We start from the raw sequence: 16,531 nt of genomic DNA, 5'->3' as shown, positions 1-16,531 counted from the left end.
TTCTTCCTCTCGTCAAATGTTTCAGGAAATGTCAGAAATTCAGATTCATTGTTGAACAAAAAAAATTTGGTCAGGAACATATGCCGTGTAAATCACCAGAAGCTTCGATTCCTGACCGAATTTTAATTTGTGTATTCGCGCCAGATGACTTTTAACATCCCGTTGGTCCCTGCGTCGGTGCTCGTCGGCAAATTCAGCGCGCACGTATAGCACATGGCCGGGAAATGAGCGTGTAGCCATGCAAGGTCCCGGATGGTCGGGGCGGCCGCCTACCATTGGATATTGGCCGCCGTGTGTATGCGGCGCCGTACGTGTGCCCACCTCACGCTGACCCGCCAGTCGCCCGGCTGGTTTCTGTGCGTGGACCTACTTGATCATGGAGGCATCCACGAGGAAGATGCAGCAATAAACAAACAATATAAATCAAAACCCAAGCAGAATCCAAACACGTAATCACTTGCGTTGCTCATAACAAAAATGGTGTTTGCTCACCGTTATATCCTACCTGATCACGGATCAGGCCACGGCTATAAATACAGAGACACATGCCTGGCTAGCCCATTCATCTATCCTCAGCCAATTAAGTTACAACCGAAACAAGAGCACTACTTCTCCCAGAAGAATTATTCGATCTCTTCACCCGTTGTTGCTGTCGATCTCGATCCCCTCGGAGCCTGCACACACGAAGAGGAACCAGACAAAAATACCTGCAGAAATGGGTTCCATGGGAGCTTCCGCAGCCGAGACCGGCGAGAAGGCGCCGCACGCGGTGTGCGTGCCGTACCCGGCGCAGGGCCACATAACCCCGATGCTGAACGTGGCCAAGCTGCTCCACGCCAGGGGCTTCGAGGTCACCTTCGTCAACAGCGAGTACAACCACGCGCGCCTCCTCCGCTCCCGTGGCGCCGCCGCCGTGGCCGGCGTCGACGGCTTCCGCTTCGCCACCATCCCCGACGGCCTGCCTCCGTCTGACGACGACGACGTCACCCAGGACATCCCCTCGCTCTGCAAGTCCACCACGGAGACCTGCCTGCCGCCCTTCCGCCGCCTCCTAGCCGACCTCAACGATGACACCGCGGGGCGCCCGCCGGTCACCTGCGTCATCTCTGACGTCGTCATGGGGTTCTCCATGGCCGCCGCCAAGGAGCTCGGAATCGCCTACGTCCAGCTCTGGACCGCCAGCGCCATAAGTTATCTCGGGTACCGCCATTACCGCCTCCTCATCAACCGTGGCCTCACCCCACTCAAAGATGCAGAGCAGCTGACGAACGGGTACCTGGACACGCCGGTGGAAGACGTGCCGGGCTTGAGGAACATGAGGCTCCGGGACTTCCCGACATTCATGCGCACAACGGACCCGGACGAGTACCTGGTGCACTACGTGCTGAGGGAGACGGAGCGCACGGCCGGCGCAGCCGCCGTGATCCTCAACAGCTTCGGCGACCTGGAGGGCGAGGCCGTGGAAGCCATGGAGGCGCTGGGCCTGCCGAAGGTCTACACGCTCGGCCCACTCCCGCTTTTAGCCCACGAGGACCAGCTACTGCGGCCCACCCCGAGCTCCGGCATCAGCCTCAGCCTGTGGAAAGAGCAGGAGGAGTGCCTGCCGTGGCTGGACAGCAAGGAGCCCGGCTCCGTGGTGTACGTCAACTTCGGCAGCATCACGGTCATGACGGCCGCGCAGATGGTGGAGTTCGCGTGGGGTTTAGCGCACAGCGGCAAGCAGTTCTTGTGGATCGTGCGCCGGGACCTCGTAAAGGGCGACGCGGCCGTGCTGCCCGAGGAATTCTTAGCCGAGACTGCCGGGCGAGGGCTCATGGCGTCATGGTGCCCGCAGCAGCAGGTGCTCGATCACCCGGCAGTCGGCGCCTTTTTGACGCACTCCGGGTGGAACTCGACGCTCGAGAGCATGTGCGGCGGCGTGCCGGTCATCAGCTGGCCCTTCTTCGCCGACCAGCAGACCAACTGCAGGTACCAGTGCAACGAGTGGGGCGTCGGCATGGAGATCGACAGCAACGTGCAGAGGGATGCCGTCGCCGGGCTTATCACGGAGATCGTGGATGGGGAGAAGGGGGAGGAGATGAGGAAGAGGGCTGGGGAGTGGAAGGAGAAGGCTGTCAGGGCGGCCTTGCCCGGCGGCTCGGCTCACCGCAACTTGGAAGGACTGGTTCGTGACGTGCTGCTGGCCAAGAATTAATTAGCTTGATCTTTTCTTTCCATGTTTGTGTTGTTTGAGAGTGATGGGTCCTGAGTGATCAGTGTGGGGGTTGACTTGAGCAATGGACTGATACTGTACGGCACTCCTTGCTTGCGCAAATCTGGCACTGACTTTACGCTTTTGTGTGTGCACGGCGTCCTTGAGTCGCAACTCAAAACGTCACCAAGAAAATCAGCTATAGTTTGATAGCTTCACTTCCACCCGTGAAGTTCCGAATCAAAATTGGACCTACAATATAGGAAAAAGATAAATAAACCATGAATAGTACCAATGCCGTCTGTCTCTTTTTTGTTGTTGTTTTGTTCTTGACTCGTGTTCTGAGACACGAAGCTAAAATCCGTAGGCCGAGACCCGCCCAAAAAAAATCCCTAGGCCGAGGACTGCAGGACTTGGTCCAATAACAGCCCAACACTGTCCAAAGGGCCAAATAGGCCCAATGTCCAGAGATTTCTGATCTTTGTTGGGCATGGGCCAACTAGAGGATCCGGCCGGTTTTTCCTTTCCCTTTTGCTCGATGCGAACCATTCCGGTCTTCCACTTTTCGGTTTCTTTGACAGCAGCCTGGCAAGGGATTTTTTTTTCCCATGCGTGTCCTTCTCTAAGTAGAGCCTGGGCGTTCGGTAAAAAACGAAATATCTTCAAGATTGTTTCTATCTGATTTTATTTGGATTCAAATTTCACTGCGGTTACATTACCATATCATATTTCGGGTTCATCCCCACCGGTTTTACTATGATTCTACTCCCTTGTCAAATTTCACGTGGGGCTTGCCCCCTATCTTTTCGAGAAATAATCATCAAATTTCACTTCGGTTAGGACTTTTAAAAGTAACGTGGATTAGTTTGGGAAGGGGGGGTTCGATCGGGTGACGATTTGGCTGGCCCCGTCCAATAGATTCTTGCTTAGTGCCCCGCTTGCTCTGCTCATGCTGTAATCTATGCGTGAGACGGTGCGTACACAGAGCCACGCAGAAGGGAGGCCGACAAGAGCAGCGTCTGTACACGCGTGTGCTTCCAAGCGCGGCGAACCCCACCCACACCGGGTGATCCCATACGAGCCGGCCCCGCACGAGGGGGACGCCTCAGTAAACAAAACAAATGCCAACCAGCCGGAAATCGTCAGGCTAAATTTTCTGCACTAGCCTCCAATTTACATTCAGAGATCTTTTTGCAGCGCAGTGATCACGCACACAAAGACACATTCACGCATAAGGCCCGCCATTATTTCGAGGAACGGACTACAGTCTACAGACCCCACGGCCCAGTCGTTGCCGGGGAGCCGGTCAATGGCGCTAATCAATCAGACCGATCCATCCATCGGCACTGTGCGTGGGGGCGTAGCAGTATAGCACTTTGTGCTAGATTCAGGATTTCAGATTCATCAGAGAGCGTCACATGCGACCCATACAGGTTTGCCTTTCGCCTGCCATGACCACAGCACTAGTAGTACTGTTATTATTACATCTACTACTACTGATCTGCACGATTTACCGCTAGTAGATCCCAATCAATTTTACATGTGTAAAATGTTTTGGAATCCGCATGGCAAAAGAAGGAAGCTATGAGTTGCATGCTGCTAACTAATTACTCCGTAAAACGCTGGAGATGGAAGCTAAGCTACGTACGAGGTGATAGAATCGGAATGTGAGCAAATGTACTAACCAAAATTTAAGACATCTCAACTGGCCGGGAGCTAGCAAAATATAGCAGCGCGACGTTCTCCAGAGAGAGGCCGCCGCCTAGAAATGTAAGCAACGATCTATTTGGTCTAGGGGTTGTAGAGGCGGCCGGCGCAGCGGCATTTCCACCCGAGCGGCTTGTAGTTGGAGTACTGCGCATCGGCGGCGGCTTTCTGGATGTCAAGGCGGGCTGCGCCGCCATGGAGCGTGGTCACCTGGACAGGCTTGCAGGGGTTGCAGGCGTTGCACCGGTTGTGGCAGCTCGGCGGCGTCGACCCCAGCCGCGACTTGTCCTCCGCTAAGTTCTGCCCACGCACATCAAGTCAGCAACAGGAGCTTAATTGAGCTAACCTCAGCTGCTCGCCTCCTATCCAAAAATAAGAAAGACTGATGCAGTGGCAGCATAGGGAGTGAGAGTGGTAGTATTGTCGTACCTGGAAGGAGGAGAGCGTCGTCGTGGTGCGGCTGCATGTAGCAGCTCCGAGGAGGAAGCCGAGGAACATGGCCGCGAGGAACGCTCGGCGAGGTGCTGAGCTCACGGCCATCCGACCATCTCGGTCGTTACACCCGGAAATTGTGTATTGGTGACAGAGGTCGAAGCCTCGAAGAGACGAAGAGAAGCTTGTATCAAGCTTGGAGACTGGAGTGAGATCGAAGAGAAGCTTTAATTCCTTGCGTGTAGTAGATTCTAAGATCGGACCGGACTGGCAGCTAAAGATGCAACTAGGAGAAGCCTAGCTAGCGCTAGGACTAGGTTGGTTCTTGCAGCTTAAGGTGGCCGGCTAGCGCAGATGGGCAGGATGGGCCTGGCGGAGCGTTAGAAGGCGGTCAGTTGCCTACAAAGAGAGCGAGGTTGCAAAGGGGAGGAGGAATGTGGAACGTGACGGTCATATATGCGGATGACACTGCAGGATGGAGGCCACAAAGAAAACACAGGGGAGGCGTGAGGTGACCACCCCTAGCTGCCACATGTATACCTACCACTACTAATTACGCTGCCTTTGTCTAAACGCGCGGCTTCCAGTCGTTACTCCCTCCGTCCAACAGCAGGGGACAGATAAGGCTTCGGTTGACCAAACTTTTGACCACAAATTACTCCATTAATATTATAAATAATGTGATGATAATTGTAAACATAAGCAAATATTGTTGAATATGAATATAATGGATATCAACTTATGTCCTATAATTATAAGAGTATATTATTAGACTAATTTGTGGGCTCAATACGCCCCCTATTGTTGGACGGAGGTAGTAGGAAGCAAAAGATGTTAGCACTCTGACCATTTTTTGTTTACATGCTCAGGGAGAGCAAAACCTTCCCGGTTCAACTGCATACAGGCATAGTTTTTTTTTTAAATGCATACAGCAAGAAACCAAACCGTTCACCAAATGTTAAACTGGGGAAAACTAAAAAGTTCGTTCAGTAACCAAACCAACACTGCAAACATAAGTTCTCGATCCATAATAAATGTGTTGGATCGGAGGGAGTAACATTTAAAACGGAGCAGCAGATTACATTTTCAAATTACGTCAAACACCTGCTTGTGTCACACACCCTATCGGAGTAAAAGAGTTGATTCGTTGAATGGCACTACCGCCACAACAATCGCTATCTTTTCGGGAACATGCCCGTGTTTGACGCCGGCATGGACTGTCTAGCCTACGTGTCACAGCAAAAGGGCAAACGGCCACCACCCAACACTGACAGCGATGCTGCGTCGGATACGAGAGCTAGCGCCAATGCTGGTGTCGATGAAAAACGGCTAGCTAGCTTAGCTTGGCTTGGCCGTGGCAGCTAGGACGGTGAAAACAGTCCGCGTCGATCCACCAGTACGTGGTCCAAATTCCCCGCTGCAGCCAAACCGAAGCGCTTGGTGAGGACTGAGGACGACGTTGCACAACTACCAACAGAATGTAAGGTTTCTGTATATGTGATACACTCTCTCTATATATATATGCTATGCATGCATCAACGGTGAATTGGTGATCCTATGAATATTGCTTGCTAGCTTGATCTAAGATCGGTAGAACGTACTCTCTCCGTTTCATAAAGATTGGCACGGTTTAAAGCGGAATCACTGCGTGTACGACGTTTTCTTGTCCAAACTCTGTACGACACTTGATTGGATGGCTGCAGCCTTTCACTCGTGATGCGATGAACGGCTGTTATGCATTGTCGTATGAAAATAGTATGAAAATCGTCGTACGCATAGCAGTGCTCAGTACAAAGTCATCCAATTTTTATGAAATGAAATGAGTAATGCTGGTCAAGGCCAGCCGGACGAATGGAAGCTGAAAAGTGTGACAGGAACCAGAGAAGAGGCACTCCCAGTCGAGCAAACACAAGCGAGCAGCCGGAACTTCCGCTTCCTTTTTTCATTCTCGGACAGTTCATGCAACGGCTGGGGTATGCATCAATGGTAACACACGACTCTTGCACTGGGTAACCGGCCCGTGCATGCACGCCGCTACAGTATAGCGTTTTAGCTGAAACAGTTTTGCAGCAGCGGCTGGCAGCCTGGCACGTGGTCTCTCTCCCAATCACGCAATGGTAGCAGCTCGCGCGTTCGGAGCGTGGCAGGCCATAACGATGGGGGTTGTGCGGCTATCTATCTGGACACTGTCGGAAATTAAGGCGGACAGGCCGATCGAGAAATGGCATTAAGTACGTTCAGTTCCTGCCTGATATGGTTCACTGCCTATCGTTAATAAACGGGGCAACAGATACCATCCGGCACTGCATTTTTGAGCCCCTGTTACAAGGCGGAAGAGTATGTTTTGCCATAGAGCAACTAAAAATATTCCAAAACAAGGAGCTTCCGGATACTGATTTCTCGAAGACGCAAAAAGTCCCAGGTTGACAGCCTCCAAGGAGAGCAGAGTTTAGGAACGGGATTCAGTCTGGGTGAAAAGGAGCAAGGTATAACCGTAGGTACATGTATCATGTATAGACTGCAGATCACTGGATACTGTACGGTGCGCACTGCATGGCATGGCCGGGATGTCGTGACTAGGTACCAGTACAGTACTATTTTTTTTAGCGAAAGTAAGCATTGGTTCGATGAGCCAAGTAAACTGGCCTGGAGGGACAAGAAGCTCTTAACAAAACTATGAGCATCCTAGTTTGAAACCAGTACAGTACTTTAAAAAAAAAATACTACTACTAGTTTTTTTTTGAGCGGATAATACTACTACTAGTAGTTACTACTTATTTGGGCGGTAAATCAGTCAAGAAACATGCTAGTCGTAAATCTTGTGCACACACAGGCAGGCCCGCTGGAGGCTGGACGGTTCGGTTGACGACGTGCCGTACCTTATTTGGGCCGAACTGGGATTGTATTCATGGCCTAGAGGCCTGCAGCCATATTTCGCTAGCTTTTGTTCGCTCCGCTGAACTGTTAATGGGCTATATACCGTGGGCCGAAGCAACAACAGATAACGAACAAAGCAATTTCATTTCATTTTCTCCAACACGTTACAAGTAGTACTACTCCACTATGTACAACTTCTCAGATCAGAGTGTACACACGATGTCCGACTAGACCAGCGTGCTGCAGGAGGACGTGGCGGGGTCATACAACGCCGGGAGCAAGAACTTCCTCCCGCCGACACCATTGGCATTATAACTAGCCCCGGTGGTTCCGTCCACGAGCAAGTTCCCGGCGTAACCCGGGTACGCGCCGCTCCCATAAACCCCGGGGCACGCCGTGCACGCCTCCAGCGCCGCGCCCTTGTCGCCCTGGTAGTACCCGTCCCCGTACGGGTTGCTCACCGTGCCGGCCACCATCGTGGCGAGCACCATCACCATGCCGTCCATGCCGACATCGGCGTTGGGCGCCACGAGCGGCGCGCCCTGGGGCCCGTGGATGGGCTGGTGGAACGGCCATGCGCACTGGCCCGGGCACTGCTTGGCCGAATTGCCGACCCAGATGTGCGCCGAGTCCGCGGCCGGGCGCGCCGACCCGTGACGGCCGCACCGGCTGCTGCAGAAGCCCTCCACGGCCACGTCCTCGTCCGTGAGCACCAGCGTGATGCCGCTGCCGGCACTCTTCTTCTTGTTGTTGCCGCCTACGCTTGCGGCGAGGTCGTCGATCTGGGCTAAGGTGAGCGACCTGCCGAGGGAGCACTGCTCGTCCGTCACCTGTTCGGCCAAATGCACGCGCGTGGCGGCGTTGGACAGGTAAAGGTTCTCGATGGTGCCCCACCACTGCCAGACGGAGGGCGTTGGTGGTGCCGCCGCGGAGGATGAGGAGGTGAGGGAGAGGAGGAAGTCGGAGACGATGGACCGCTGGGCCGGCGTGAACTTGCCGTACCAGAGGATGGACACGGGGATGTCGCCGCTGAGCACGCCGCCGTTGTGGTACGTGAGCTGGTCGCTCGCCGGAGGCCTGTACAGCTCCGCGAGCCTCCGGGTCCCCGCGGAGAACTGCGCCAGGCTGAGTAATAACAGCGACACTACCAGAGCAACAGAAGCCATATTGCTGATGGGGTAGAGTGAGTTGAGTCGTGAGTCGAGCTTGTTGCGCTGCTTTGCTTGTGTTGTGGACTTGTGCTGACGGAGTACTGGAAGGCTTCCCGGCCGGGCTCTTTATTTATAGCCGTCCTACGTGCGGAATGTATGATCTGGGGCAGCGCGGGTAGTCTGGCGGGGGACAGCCCGGGGGCAACGATGAGCTGTACCGCACGAACGCAGGCCGCCGGGTGTCGCTCGCCGCGCGCCGCGCGCTGTCCAGTTGCTCCCGGGCACAGGATTTCATCATTTCAGAATTCAGATACAGTGGCGACGCACGCACTGGTCAAACTCAAACTGCCGCGTTCTCTGTTCCCGTCCGTGGGATGGCGATTTGGCAGAGCTGATTCCCGCCGCCTATCGAGGAGGCACAGCTGTCCGGGGAAGGTTCCCAACAGCACAGAGAGGCGCGGCGGGTCAACTTTGGGCGGAGCGGAGTACTCCCTGCATGAGCTTCAGTGAAGCGAAGATTTTTGGTGTCCGAGACGACTATGGATCATGGATGGATATGCTTCAGCGAAGTGATCCATGAGCTCTTCCGCGTATGACGCCGGGGAGTGCAATGCAAAGCTTTACGCCGGCCAAAACCTGGTACGCAGCACGATGCTTCGCTTGCTCATGGCCGGCGGGTTAGGTAATTGTTGTGGTCCATTTGCGTGCAAAGACAGACATTTCCGTCGGTCGATTAGCAGGCTGTTTATCGTTCGGCGGCGGCGGATAATCTTGGGTATGGTATTTCATCCATCTCACACGGTGTTTAGTTAAAATCTCCCTTTTGCTCCGTTGTCCATAGACACTGACCTGCAGCGGGGTCTGGCATGTGTTTGAGCGCTTCGTTGACCGGGTCGACATGGAGATCAAGCCGAGATCTTAATGGCACGCGTGGCAAGAACTGGAGGCACACACGAACACGAAGTAGTGCATGCATCCACTGATCCACGTGGTCATGCAGGATGCAAACGTACTGCATCTGGAATCTGGATAGGATGGATTCGTCGAGTTCCAGTGCTTGCTGTGGTGCGTGTGAGTTTGTTTATAGAGTAATCTTGTTTTTGTGGTGAGCGCTCGCGCAGCGTTTCTGCCATTGCAAGAATATTTCTGTGCTGGCACTTCGGAGGGGACAGGCCACGCTGGATTGGCATGGAAACCAAAGTCAGCTTTGGAGTTCGGTTGACGTACTGTACGCATACTGGTAGACTGGTATTTATGAGTTTTGAACAACTCTTGTTTTATTTCTGAATTTTGTGGGGCTCTTTCTCTAACTAGTCACGTAACAAAAAGTTCTGGTACTGCACAACGCTCTCTGCTTTATTGAAGAAATCGAAGTTCTTTTTAGTTAGTGGCAGCAGGTTAACTTGAAAGTGAATGCTGCTGAGACAAATGCTTCAAGGAGGAGAGAACAAGCTTTGGGTTCACAAATCACAAAACCTGCGTACGTGCATGAACCTAGACCGGATTTTATAACATAGAGTAAACAATATTGTAACGGCTTGCTCAGGCGTCAGTGACAGCCCTGCGTGCGTTCCACCCTTCCACGAGGCAGCCCGCCGGGGCATGCATGCACCGGCAAAAATACACGGAACCTAGCAGGCGAATAACCTGACTCCGCCAGGAGCACTGGAGTAGTTTAAGCAAGGGTTAGTTTTCTTTTCTTCCACTGGTCAGTACTCTCCGTTCAACAAATAATGTCTCAAGTTTCTTAAAATTTGAATGTATCTAATATGCATCTAAATTTAGTTTAATTTAAAACATTTTTTGTTGAACGGAGGGAGTACCACGAAAGTGTACACAGGCAGTAGAGCACAGGCTGTCCTCCGTGCGGCTCGAGGCTCCTCGCGCGCGCCCGCCGAGAAGACGCGTCGGAATTGTTTGACGAGCCGGCCCATGGCAGATGGCACCGGCCGCGAAGCTATCGTGTGCTTGTGGCGTGGGAGGCATATGCGTGCTGCGTGCAGTAGTGCCCTCGACACCAAAGGACTTGAGCGCTCGTGCGTTCGTGGTGCCGTGGCTGCGAATGGGCGACACGTGTTTGAGTCGCCCGGCCCCCGGTGTGGCCGCTATTTGTGTGGCTCCTACGGGTAGAAGTCCGGCGATCTAGATTCATCCGCAACGGCACAGCTCATGTCTAATAACTTCGCCGGGGAAGAAGACGGTGCCGCGCGCTGCCCTGCTCGCTAGATTTGTTTGAAGGTCTTGCTTGGAAGCTGGAAATTTGAGTAGCTGTCCAAAATTCTCAATAATTACCTGTTTCACGTTATAAGTTTGAGTAGTAGCATTGGTTATTTGCCTTGCATTGGGCCTGTGACCCCGTTGGTGGACTTTGCTTAGCCCGGTGCTCCTTGAAGTACACCGTTGCATCTCTACCGGCAGCACAGGGGTTACAATCGTGAATTGAGCACCCATCTATTGCTAGTCACACGAGCATGCTAGCATGGCATAGGTATACGTCAACGTGATGCGAAACGAACTTGGTTTGGTAACCCGTCCCGTTGTAAAATTGGCAAGTGACTTTGTTATCCATAGAAGTTGAAATACAGGCGAAGAAATGAGAGTTGCATAGTTCAATCGAACGACACTCGAGACTACTCCTTGGGGTGATTCGTATCAGAGTTCATCAATGGTTCTCGCGACAAAATTGATTCGAAGTCTCGGTGGCTCTTGCAATAAATTGAACAAAACCAATTTCTTCGATTAAGCCCACACATGAGAATCCGGCATACAAACGGGTTACATTTTTCAGTGCTGGTATATACACTACCTCCTCATCTCATCAACAAAAGAACAAAAGAATCATCCTGCATTGCGGCTGGAGTTTGTGCTACTACACCAAAGTGTCGCAGGCAGACGTGGAAGGGTTGTAGAGCGCAGGGAGCAAGTACTTCCTGCCATTCGCGCCAACGGCATTGTAACTCGCCCCGGTCACCTCGTCCACCTTGAGGTCGCCGGCGTATCCAGGGTACGCGCGGCTGCCATACATACCCGGGCAAGCAGTGGCGGCCTCCAGCGGCGCGTCCCGGCTCCCCTGGTAGTACCCGTCGCCGGACGGGTTGGTGGCCGCGCCCGCGAGCATGCTGGCGAGGTTCACGACCATGCCGTCCACGCCGACATCGGCATTGGGCGCCACGAGGGGCGCGCCCTGGGGACCGTACACGGGCTCGTGGAACGGCCACGCGCACTCCCCGGGGCACTGCGTCTCCGGGTTGCCGACCCAGATGTATGCCGCGCCGGAACCGGCATCGGAGCCGTGCACGCTGCAGCGGCCCATGCCGAAGCCGTCCACGGCCACGTCCTGCGCCGTGAACACCAGCGCGATGCCGCCTTGCTTCGGCTCGGCCTTTGCGGCCAGATCGGTGATCTGGGCCATGGTGAGCGACTTGCCCATGGAGGAGCACGTGTCGTCGGACAATTGGTTGGCGAGTAGGATCCGGGTCTTCTGCTTGCTCGCGCCGTTGGGGTTTGCTGCAGGGGAGAGGTATTGTTCGTCGATGGTGCTCCACCACTGCGCGACTGACGGCGAGCCGGGGGCTGCCTGGGGCGCGGCGGTGAGCGAGAGGAGGAAGTCGAGGATTATCGACTTCTGCGCCGGCGTGAACTGGCCGTACCAGAATATGGAGACGGGGATGTCGCCGTGGAGCACGGCGCCGTTGTGGTAGGAGAGCATGTCGGCCGGGTCTGGCGTGTACAGCTCCATGCGCCTCCTTGCGCCCATGGAAAGCTGCGCCGTGCTGGCAAGCATCACTGCTGCGAGCAGCACCGCTGCCATTGCATTTGCACGAACGAGTGCCATTTCAGGCTTGGGAATTTTGCTGATTAGGAGTATTAGTACAGATCGTAGATGGCTAGGAACTGACGTGAGAGAGCGGGGGAAAACTCAAAGAAGCTGGAGTGACTAGTGAGTGATGTTGAGTTGTGAGTGAAGTGAACGAAGAAACGATCTTATTTATAGGGAGGCTGAAGTACTGCCGAACCATCGGATGGTTAGCAATATGTTCCCGGATGCTTCCGTCGATCAGCATAGATCAGTTTATTATTGCAATGCATGCAGATCTCGAGGGGCAGCTGTGAGCTGTCTGCCGCTCGTGGCAAGGTTGCGGCGTCTTGCAAAATCTAGGCCGGGCGGCTCCCTCCTTGCTGAGCTGTTGGGGTTGAGGCTAGAAGCCTACTCCAGCCTAAACAAAGCGTAGGTCAACGGGTTAACTACAAACAGCCGGATGGTGATGGGCGACAAAGGGCTGCCTTGCCCTTCCCGGCTGTCGATTCAGTAGACAAAACGGCTGGGCGTGCGGACAGGAGACACCACGATCCAAGGATTAGGAGTCCATGGATCATGTTGCCGTTCGGATGGGCGCACAGGCTGTGCATGTCTTACAGGCTGAACAATACTCGTACTAGCACTGCTCCATCTTTAATTTGACGTCAACGGAATGGGGCTTGGGCGTTGACGTTGAACGCCATCGCGATCAGGCTGGACGTACGTGGTGGCACAGCAATAACCTCGAGCATTCTTCCTTCCTGTGATGCAGCCTTCACCAGTTCACCATACGCCTATGTGCAGCATCTGCGAACGGTATGGGATCCATGCCCCCTGGTTTGGGAAGTCATGACTCTTCAGAATACTGTTCGATCTTGATCTACTACATGACCGAGGAAACTTCTCGCGAAGAAGTGCCACCCAGTGGACGATGGGCTGTCCGGATAAGGCTTCAGCAATCTGCAGTTGGAACTTGGGACTCTGACCAAAATAAATTCGTAGTAATTTGAACGCTCGTGCAGGTTTTCAGGGCAAATTCCCTTTGCACTAGATTCGCACAGTGGGTGATGGGTGGCATAACGGAGTATTACTTGCATATCTTCGGACAAAGGATAAATATCAGCAAATTGGTGATACTGCTGTACTGTACTCGTCAGTTGTCAACGCACATATCTTGTGAAACTGACTTTTAAAAATCTGAAAACATCGCATGAACAGAACATGTCAAGTTTTCAAAAAAATCTCCGAGGATTTGTACCGTTGGTGAAGAGTTTGTAGCATATCCCTGCAAATTTTGGAACTCAAACTCAGTGTTCTTCGTGAGGATAAAAAAAACGAATGCAAATAGTGAAGTTCCTGGTGTAGTAAAATAACTTTGAGGCATTTAGGAAACTTGCCCTATAGTTTGTGCATGGCAGCATCAAATTTTATGAAAGATGTATCCTGCCTATATTGAATACGGAGTACTTAAGAACTGTGAGCAAACCTTGATGAACAAATTTACCGCCAAACTAACCTGACAGTTCTTCAGAGAAACGGCCACAATTTCAGTTCCAGGACTATCCCTCCCATGTATTCGCGCTGTCTGACTAGTGACGAGAGAAACATGTCCAGTCATCCTCGACATTTCATAGTATCTGTGACCGTCTTGCAATTTATTCATCTTGTTTTTGAACAAGCGGTACCGAAATTTATGAATGCTGATGTCTGGCTCAAGAAATATTTACCGTCGAGGGAAAAATAGATCCTATCGCACCAGAAAAACTAAGAAAAATTGCAGGCGTGCCAGTGTATTGTGTACACAAGAAAAATGAGAGGAATCGTATATTTTATTAATCTGTTTGAAATTAGAAAATACAATTCCTCGTGCGCTCCGTGGCCTGCTTGCACGGCTTGATTGACAAGGCGATTGTGGTCATCTCCTGGTTCACGGGGCCTCGAAAGGCTCCCGCTTAATTACTCCCGCGGGGTTAAACCCGCGAGAAACCTCCGATTAAGCTGTTGTGGTCGTCTTCATGTCTTCGCTTCGCGTCACCTATCCATGTATGGGTGGTGATGGTGTGGGTGCCTGCAAAACCCGTGTACAAGACAGTACACGCGCCGTTGAGCGTGACCTTAGCCGTGGCCACGCCCACCCTGTCGCCAAGCCTCGTCGGGCTCGACGACCTAAAAGTGGAGTTGGTGTAGATGCATGATGCCGCTTGGCTCGGACATGCCGACGATTCGTCGGGGACGCGGGGAATCCATCGATTAATTGGAGAAGACCTGCAGACCGGCGGGCGCCTCCTGCCGACACAGAGAACCTGCTGCCGATGACGACAATGTTCGAGTAAACGGCCCTCGTGCGGCGGCAACTTGTACGTCGGTTCGATCTGTTCGTCAAGACAGTGCTCCGCGTGGAGCGGCCACTGTGCGGACGTCGCCCAGGTCCGCACCTTCGCGCATGGTGGCGCTCGGGCGGGTAGAGCTGGCTTGCCAGACAAGTTGATCCGGATGCTTATCCGTACGCTAGCTTGGGCCGGTTCAGGTTCAATCAGCTGGCCTAGGCATTGCTATGTGCATGCACCGGTCGCCTGCACGTGAACAGACAGCCACCGAGAGATTTCTTCATACATTCTTGTGTGTAGCAAAGCTAGTCGCTGCATGCATGCTGCTGACTATTAAATTTTCTTTCTTTCTTGTATCTCTCGATTTCATACTTTGTTTTTTTTAGTACAAAATCTCATCAAACAGCTGAGAGACGCCGCCAGTCGTTAACCCGATAAACTTGCTGAATTGGTAGGTCCAACACGTAACAGCTCCGCACCCGCAAAGATCACGCCAAAAGACCAGAGTATTTTTTTGAGGGAAAAACCAGAGTATTTGAAAACAGAGCACATGTTCCGATCATCATCTTCACAGAACTCCCTCGTATATACACATAGTACAGAGCACTACATAATCCTTACAGAGTTACAGATTGCACCATGCTACAGCAACCAACTCGTTCACACCAAGGTCGAACAAGTAGACGTTGCAGGGTCGAACAGCGCGGGAAGCAAGAACCGTCTCCCACGAGCTCCATTAGCGTTGTAACTCGCCCCCGTAACGCCATCCACGGCCAGGTTCCCAGCATACCCAGGGTACGCGCCGCTGCCATAAACCCCGGGGCACGCCGTGGCGGCCTCCAGCGGCGCCTCCCTGGGTCCCTGGTAGAACCCATCTCCGAACGGGTTGGTCACGGCGCCGGCGATCATGCTGGCGACGTTCATCACCACGCCGTCCATCCCGACGTCGCCGCTGGGCGGCACCAGCGCCGGCGCCTGGGGCCCGTAGACGGGCTTGTGGAACGGCCACGCGCACTGGCCGGGGCACTGGGCCGCGGCGTTGCCGGCCCAGACGTGGGCCGTCTGGGCTGCCGTGTCCGACCCGTGTAGCCCGCACCGGCTCATGCAGAAGCCCTCCATGGCCACGTCTTCCGCGGTCAGCACCAGCGCGATCCCGCCCTTGTTGGGCTTGGCCTTGGCCGCCAGCTCGGGGATGTTCGAGAGCTTGAGGTTCTTCCCGAGAGAACACTTGTCGTCGGTGATTTGGCGAGCGAGAGTCACTTGGGTGTTGATGCTAGCGTGTGCGCCGTTGGTTTTGGAGAGGTAGAGATTATTGATGGTGTTCCACCATTGGGAGACGGAGGGGGAAGGAGTTTGGGAATTGGTGGTGAGGGAGAGGAGGAAGTCGGAGACGACGGCCTTCTGCGCCGGCGTGAAGTGGCCGTACCAGAGGATGGAGACGGGGATGCTGCCCTGCAGCACGGCGCCGTTGTGGTACGTCAGGAGCTCGCTCGGCTGTGGCCGGTACAGCTCCAACAGCTTCCTGCTGGCGCCCGCGGAGGAGCCGTGTGCGACGAGGCTCAGCAGAAACACCGAAACCAGTGCAAGTGAGACGTGGCTCGTTTGGGAGGAGGCCATTTCTGACTTGTGGCGAGAGAGTGGAGCTGGTGGTGGCTTGGTGGAAGAGGCGATGTGGCGTGAGTACGTGTGTTCCTCTCTGTGGTCTGTGGTACGTTTTTGAAGTGCACAAGGGTCTGGGGTCTTTTTATAGGCGCGATCTCCGCGTGCGACTGCAGGACTTTCGTGTACGTTTCCTGGCCATGCCCATGCTGATCCGGCCGGCCTCAGCCCTCAAGGCTCAACTGGCTCTGATCATGAGTCGGCTCGGTGGGAGGCAGCTGGAGTCCCTTTGGATCGAGAGCGCTGACGGCGACGCTTTGCTCATTGTTTTGTCGATTCCTCGCGCGCCAAACACCATCCATGCAGACAGCTCGGGTGGTCAGTGCTTCCAAATCATACAGCTGATTTGGCATATTTTAATGTTTAGGACAGTAGGAGAAAGAGCGGG

At 53.7% G+C, this 16,531-nt stretch overlaps 5 protein-coding genes across 5 annotated transcripts; 1 reads left to right on the top strand and 4 right to left on the bottom strand.

The window, feature by feature from the left end:
• The first annotated feature begins 465 nt into the window (after positions 1–465).
• Positions 466–2,336, top strand: LOC100846003 (7-deoxyloganetin glucosyltransferase). The gene has a single exon (XM_003570560.4). The coding sequence runs from the start codon at positions 716–718 to the stop codon at positions 2,192–2,194; it is 1,479 nt and encodes a 492-aa protein (XP_003570608.1). The 5' UTR covers positions 466–715; the 3' UTR covers positions 2,195–2,336.
• Positions 2,337–3,610: 1,274 nt separating this feature from the next.
• Positions 3,611–4,819, bottom strand: LOC100846309 (EPIDERMAL PATTERNING FACTOR-like protein 1). The gene is made up of 2 exons (XM_003570561.4): positions 4,328–4,819; positions 3,611–4,198 (listed from the first exon to the last, which is right to left on the bottom strand). The coding sequence occupies exons 1-2, from the start codon at positions 4,436–4,438 to the stop codon at positions 3,983–3,985; spliced, it is 327 nt and encodes a 108-aa protein (XP_003570609.1). The 5' UTR covers positions 4,439–4,819; the 3' UTR covers positions 3,611–3,982.
• A 2,511-nt stretch (positions 4,820–7,330) lies between these two features.
• On the bottom strand, positions 7,331–8,831 carry LOC100838399 (protein EXORDIUM). The gene has a single exon (XM_010237797.3). It carries the CDS (start codon positions 8,371–8,373, stop codon positions 7,435–7,437), a length of 939 nt encoding a protein of 312 aa, XP_010236099.1. The 5' UTR covers positions 8,374–8,831; the 3' UTR covers positions 7,331–7,434.
• Positions 8,832–11,077: 2,246 nt separating this feature from the next.
• Positions 11,078–12,340, bottom strand: LOC100838104 (protein EXORDIUM). The gene has a single exon (XM_003573022.4). It carries the CDS (start codon positions 12,191–12,193, stop codon positions 11,228–11,230), a length of 966 nt encoding a protein of 321 aa, XP_003573070.1. The 5' UTR covers positions 12,194–12,340; the 3' UTR covers positions 11,078–11,227.
• A 2,676-nt stretch (positions 12,341–15,016) lies between these two features.
• On the bottom strand, positions 15,017–16,217 carry LOC100845396 (protein EXORDIUM). Its single transcript, XM_003570558.3, has one exon. It carries the CDS (start codon positions 16,099–16,101, stop codon positions 15,145–15,147), a length of 957 nt encoding a protein of 318 aa, XP_003570606.1. The 5' UTR covers positions 16,102–16,217; the 3' UTR covers positions 15,017–15,144.
• Positions 16,218–16,531: the final 314 nt, after the last annotated feature.

The sequence above is a fragment of the Brachypodium distachyon genome, chromosome 3 (genome assembly GCF_000005505.3).
Source record: "Brachypodium distachyon strain Bd21 chromosome 3, Brachypodium_distachyon_v3.0, whole genome shotgun sequence".
Classification (NCBI taxonomy): domain Eukaryota; kingdom Viridiplantae; phylum Streptophyta; class Magnoliopsida; order Poales; family Poaceae; genus Brachypodium; species Brachypodium distachyon.
This window is presented reverse-complemented; position numbering and strand designations above follow the sequence as displayed.